Source organism: Vitis vinifera, chromosome 12 (genome assembly GCF_030704535.1).
Source record: "Vitis vinifera cultivar Pinot Noir 40024 chromosome 12, ASM3070453v1".
Classification (NCBI taxonomy): Eukaryota; Viridiplantae; Streptophyta; class Magnoliopsida; order Vitales; family Vitaceae; genus Vitis; species Vitis vinifera.
Window position 1 is genome coordinate 14,225,190 of NC_081816.1, and position 6,747 is coordinate 14,231,936.

The 6,747-nt window shown below is 31.8% G+C and overlaps 1 protein-coding gene across 1 annotated transcript; it reads right to left on the reverse strand.

Moving 5' to 3' along the window:
• Positions 1-5,538: 5,538 nt before the first annotated feature.
• Positions 5,539-6,347, reverse strand: LOC104880945 (uncharacterized). Its single transcript, XM_010659239.3, has 2 exons — positions 6,069-6,347; positions 5,539-5,959 (listed from the first exon to the last, which is right to left on the reverse strand). Exons 1-2 carry the CDS (start codon positions 6,296-6,298, stop codon positions 5,737-5,739), a joined length of 453 nt encoding a protein of 150 aa, XP_010657541.1. The 5' UTR covers positions 6,299-6,347; the 3' UTR covers positions 5,539-5,736.
• Positions 6,348-6,747: the final 400 nt, after the last annotated feature.

Sequence of the window (6,747 nt, forward strand, 5' to 3'; positions counted from 1 at the left end):
AGTATCACAATGCAATAATTTAACAACAGTAAATATCCTTCTCCCCTTTCTTATCCTAGGAAAAAGCAAAAGGGAAGTTCATTTATTGACAATATCATATCCATAATATGCAATAAAGAAAAATGAGAATATTGAGACATATAGCCTACTATGTCTGTAGAGATCCGAATCAAAGAGTGCTCAAACAAACACTTTATATCCCTAAACAAAGATACACAATGACAGATCAAATCAGCTCATTTGAAGCCCAAAACTAGCCAATCAATTGAAATATCTGAGGCAATTATTACCAACATACCCATGGCAATATGATAAAAAGAAGAAAGTGTTTAGCAAATGGGAAAAATGTTATCCAAGCAACTAACTAAAGTGTATCAAAGATGGTCATGACTAAAAACCTACATAGATTACTAGCATAAGCTAAGAAGCATAAATATGGAATACCACCTATGGAAACTTAACAAAGGCTCTAGGAGTTATGAAAATAGATATAACAAGGAAAACTTTCCTTTACCTCTCATTACAAGGGCTTAATCCAAAACCTTGAGAAGGTGTTCTACTACTATAGAAATGAATTCCAAGCCACAAAGATTTGCCATCTTAGACTTTGGAGACATGAAAAATATGTTTCATGCACTCACAATAAACAAATAAAAGGCTAGATCTAACATTACTAGGAACCAAAAACAACAAATTCCCCAAAGCAATAAGAAATCCCTTAAACATTCTACTATGAGAATATCCACAAATGAAAGTTGGAGAAACAACCAAACAATGGACTTAGATTAAGACAAAGGGATTGAAAGACCATGGATGCATGATTGTCAAAGTCAAAAGACTGCCAGAGAGAGATGAAATAGTGTCAAAGAAGTCTCAAATGAACACCCACGGAGAAGACTTTAACATCAGCTATGAAAGGTGAACTAAACAACTTCCTAGATAAATTTAACAAAAAAAAAAAAAAATACTTGTCTTGGTTTCCATATTAAGTTTTATTTTGAGCTAAGGTACAATTTACCCAAACATCTCTATAAGCTATTATTGAGCTTAAAAAGAGTTTGATATTGTTTATGTTGCATAGATTTAAGATGTCAACAAACTATGACAATAGTAATTTTTTAAGTGGAATTTGACATATGTTTTTTTAAGTTAGGATATGTTAGTTGATCACATAATAAGAGAATTTGTAACTTAAGAATGGTATAGGTAATCCTAAGAGGCTAATAGCTTTCATCTTATTAAATTAGAAACACTAGGTTATGGGTAGACTGTATACAATGGAAAGTAGGTCATAGACCCAAGCACTTAGTGTCTCATTGTAATATACACAAGTTAATAGAGTGCAATTAACTTTCTATAGTGGAATGTTGAGTCAATTTCAAAATTGAATTATAAGGGAATCGATACTATCCTTGTGGGTCTTAATGGTCCTTGCTCGAACTCATATATCTTGATGATATGGTTTAAGAGGGTTGAATCGATTTTTAGTTCACTTATGTACATAAAGGTGTTTTGATGATTGCAAAAGGTTGCACAAAAATTAATGAACAATATCTCTTAACTTGGCTAATTGATTAATTAGTCTCCTATTGGATTGTTAATTAATTAGGATTCTTTTAGACTCGATTAAATAACCTAAGCCCAAGGTAGGCTCAAGTCTCTTGAGTGTAGAGGGAAGTCTATAAATTCCCCCATAGGGGTTAGGGCTTTAGACTAATGCCTCTTCCATTTTTTCCTCTATGTTTATATAGAGAATCCTAGCCTCCAACCTTTAAAGATCTCCACCATCCAATGCTAAGGCTCAAGGACAAATGATTGGGTGGAAAATTAGTGGGTTTGGAAGACTTTCAACTACCACCGTGCACTCGACAACATTCTTGATTGCAAGGATCAGTTCTAGGAACATTCGAATTTTCGATAAGCACTTCTAACCCGTAATACTAATTCCTATTAAGTTTTGAATGTTATTGTTTCCGTTGGGCATAGGGATCTAGTGGCCCTAGGAATAGTTGCATACACCAAATGAGATTCAAGGCTTGAGAACAAAGTAATTTGGGATTCATAAAAACTAGTTCATAAAAAGTTGTGTCTTTAATATTTCTCTTCTACACACAACTATATTTTTTCAAATGTTCTTACTAAGCAAATAGATTCTAAATCATATGAGACCAAATCAAATAAAACTTAATGCTTTCAATTCTTTAATGGATCTACTAATTTTTAGAGTTTGCAAAGTTGACCTAATTATATATATATATATATATATATATATATATATATATATATATATAAAATAAAATAAAAACTTGGCTTTTTTAGGTATTAAAAAAATTGAAAATTTTCTTGTTTTTTTTTTCAATACATTTCAAATAAAAAATTATTAACCAAAAAAAAAAAAATCAATTATACCTTTATGAAGATGTTAATATTCATATTTCATAATATATACTACAATAATATATTTTTAAAATATATATAAATTTTTTATTTCATTATAATATTAATATTCACATTTTAATAAAAACTATTTATTTGTTTATTGATTTGAAATTACAATTTTTTTTAATAAGACTTGAATTAAATTTAATTAATCTTCTAAAAATTGAATTAATATCTTATAAAATCAAAATAGAAAATATTATTTTAAAAAAAACTAAAAAAAATTATCCAAAATTTTATTTTATTTTTTGCTCTTTAAAAATGTTTTTAAAAAACACCTTTATTTTTAAAAAATACCAAAAGACTGTTTTTTGTTCTTTAACTTAAATATATATATATATATTAAATAAGTTCTTAAAAAGACCCTTAGATATTTTTTTATATACAATATTTATGTTGGAATTAAGCCCTAAAAAGGATAACATGATGTAATAGATATAGATGTATTTATAAACTTATTTATTTATGTTTCTTGGTTTCCTTTTATTAAACCATTTGCATTAATAGGTTATTTGAGCATTCATGCCCCACATCACTCACATTGTACATAGTTTGGGTGTATTAGGAGTTGCATAAAAAATTCAAATCATAGGTTCCTTGTAGAGTGATGAGTTGTTCATTGTCGGTTTATGGATTTGGGCAATCCATCTGAAACTGTAGTATACTACCTCCTAATTAGAGGCATGATTTGTCTTGGCCGTTAGGATGGTTTTTACATGGTGAGTGCACTAGTGTATGTAATGCGCATTGGATAGGACCTATGGTGAATCATGACGTAAGGTTATTAATTATCATGATTCACCAAGCTACTATGCTGTATGGACCCTTAACTTTGAGAGGATATTGAGTTTGTAGCAAAGTCAACATAAGGCTTTGACCTATGAGTGAGATCCTAAGGTAGTCTTATATCTCTATGTATTGAGTCACAATTGATGGAAAAGTATTCTAAAAAAAGGCATCATGATATCTCATGGATTGAAATAGTGTGTTCCCTTAGGTGACATATTCTCTAAAATACTATAGTCATAGCATTTTTTTTAATAGAAATTTGGCATATGTTCCTTGGAGTTAGAGTATGTCAATTGATCATATAATAAATGAAATCTATAACTCAAATATTAGAGAGGTAATCTTGATAGGTGATAGCACTATCTTATTAAATTATGGACACCAATTCATGGGGAGTCTGCATGTAGTGGATAGTAGGTCACAAACTCAAGGTACGTCTCATTGTTATTTATATAAGGTATTGAAGTATAATTGATTCTCTTTAGTGGAATGTTGAATCAACTTCAAAATTGGATTTTGAGGGAGCCAATACTCCTATGGACCCCCCTAGTTCCTATTCTAAGCTCATATACCATGGTGACATAGTTTATGAGGGTTAAATTGACTTTTGGTTTACTCTTGTGCATAAGGGCATTTTGGTAATTGTGTAAGGCTACACAAGGGATGGTGAACAAGTTATTTGAATTAAGCTAATTGATTAATTAGATGACCTTATATGGTTAATTAATCAATTAAAACCCATTTTAGATTAAATTAAGTGACCAATCTTTGGTAGGCTCAAGTCACTTAAGCTTAGTAGGGGAACCCTATAAATACCCCTTTAGAGGTTAGGGTTTCCTTCACTTTTGGAGAGAGAATCGTCTTCCACCTCTAAAAAGAGAAAGCTTAGGATTCCTCTATCCAAAGCCCACACTTTAGAGTGTCAAGATCGTGGTTCAAGTCATCGAGCAAAAGATCTTAGGTGTGCAAGACTTTCAGATTCTTTGTTCTTCATTTTCATCGAGTAGAATTGATTTAAGAACATCCAAATCAAAGGTAAAGTTTTTTAATACTTTTCCTTTTGATCCTAGATTCATAAAAATATGTTTTTTTTTTTTTTTTGCTTCCATTGCATAGGATCTAGAGGCCTAAGGTAGTTTGCATACACCTATATGATCAAGGTATGGTAATGGAGAGGTCTAAGGTCTCCAACAATTTACTAACTATTTCTTCATGTTCTTGGTCATAGAAGTCTTGTATTTCTACAAGTTGAAGTTCACTCTACTATGTTTATGAGCTAGATACGTGTGATTTGCCTTGTTTTTTGCATTGGACTAAGGTTTGGTTAATTTCATATTATGAGGATAACAAAACAAGGCTTGATTCTAAAGTTCTTTAATTGTAATTGACAAGAAGATTCCCTTGGAGTAATCAAGAAAAAAACTATATGAAGTTGAAGAGGAAATAAAAAACAAGATTTATCAAGATTATTTTTAGGTTAATTTATGTAAGATTATGGGTATTCTAAGTTAGGATTGCATATCATTTATTTAAACATTCAAAACCCATCTAATTGAACTCAAACTTACCGTAAATTTTAATTCTTTATTGTTTCTTTCTTCTATTTTTCCTCTCTATTTTCTTTTCCTTACATTTTCCTTCAAAATTTTCAAGAATCAAACATAGCCTTAAGTTCATTTAACTTTCTAAATAAACAATCTAGCTTTTCTAGGTATTGATCAATCACCTTCCTATGACAAGTTTTGACAACGAGACATACTTGAGACCAGTAATAACATTAACCTTGGATAGAGTGTTGTCTTATACTTTTTAAGTTATTTAAACATGAGAATGAATGAGAAAAAGAATAAGATATCCATTACTATTCCTTATTTTCTCGCATCAAACACGCCTTTAGGGTAAAACTCTTATAAAATAATATTCTTAAGGTTGAGAACCAGAAGAAAATAGTCTCATTAGTTTCTGAGTATCATTACCCAATAATATGGCTAATTAACAGTAAAAAAAAGTCTTCAATAATCAACCCTAGAAGCCCATTGATTCCTATTTTGATAGACTAATATAATTTCGTAAGAGGAAACAGTTTAAACAGACATGCCTAACTAACGATGATCGTACTCCTAGAAAAGGAGAAAAGGAGAACACAAAACAGATTGAGTACCCAAACTTTTCTAGTTGACCAAGCACTGTTTCACCTCTAGGTGTTTAACCAAATTTCAAAGCCTTCAATCACCAAGCTAGGTAACTTCAACTCCAGCAATGTCTAAAATTTGATTGTACATCATTGTTGATGTATGATTCAAAAAAAACAAAAACAACAAAAAGCACCAGTTTAGATTTTAGTAAAATCCACACAAAGAAGGCAACAACGTTAAAAGACATTACACATGTGCCTAGGGCACTTGGGTTCTGCTAATTCAACTCAGCTACATGGGTGATTCTGCCAATTCTATTTCTAAATTCCTAAAACATGTTACATGATCCAGCTTACTCTTTTAGGTTCTGCTATTAATCATACTGCTGCCGGAGCTGCATCTCTGTCTCACTTTTCCAAGAAGCATGAGATGACTGCCCCTTCATCCTCTTGTTCTTCTCCTTTTCTTTGATGGTTGATCCCTTCTTCTTGTCAGTCTCTTTATTTGCATCTGCAAGTGGGCGATCCCCACATTGTGGGCAGACCATTCCTCGCGCACTGGAGTATGTCTTGGGTATTCCACATTGCATACACATCCTACAACCAAAACCAGAATTGAGATTGATAGGCTGATAAATAGCTAGATAGATGGGGTTGTGTTCATTAACTTGGGCTACCCATTGACAAAAAAGCAATGATGATGCACCTCAGAAGTTCAGCAGCATCTTCTGCATTAGGATTAGCAGCAGTTGCCACCCGCTTCCCTTCCCCTTGTGTTGTGCTCAAAGAACCCTTTGGAGGTTGAACTGATGATTTTGGAGCAAGGTTACCCTCAATATCACTTCTCACTCTCTCATGGATTCCAACTAGCTGGGCTTTGGATTTCACAACAGCACCTAAAGTAATATAAGATCCAACTTTAAAGTTACTTCTCATGATCTAAGGGATAACATTAAATCAAGACAAAAACCATTTTCTTGCAGAGGAACAAAACAATAAATTGAGACAGAAGCGCATGAGAGCTGAATCTATCTCACAACACCGAAAACAAAGTTCTATCTCACATTTAGTCAATAGTTTGAAACACATAATTCTTAGGAATTTAAAAACCATAATTAGTGTATGATTTATTATATTAAAGGCTTTGATGTAGCACATCCCTCAACTGTTGAGCAAGGTTGTTTATAATCAAACAACATTCTGCTTGAACTACAGTTGTACATGTGAGATGTAGATGAAAACAAAGTTCATGAGTAGATAACGGTATGAGTGGTTATGTCCTTTTAAGTGGTTTAAGGATTGAAAATAAATGCACAAGCTTGTTGAATTCTGGACAAGCAAGGAAGAAGATTAAAGAGTTTGGTAATGGAGTAAAAATAGGGAAA

Coding starts and splice junctions, on each gene's coding strand:
- LOC104880945 (XM_010659239.3), bottom strand. CDS start 6,298: ATGAGAAGTAACTTTAAAGTTGGATCTTATATTACTTTAGGTGCTGTT. Junction 5,960..6,068: donor GATGCTGCTGAACTTCTGAG/GTGCATCATCAT, acceptor TTTTGGTTGTAG/GATGTGTATGCAATGTGGAA.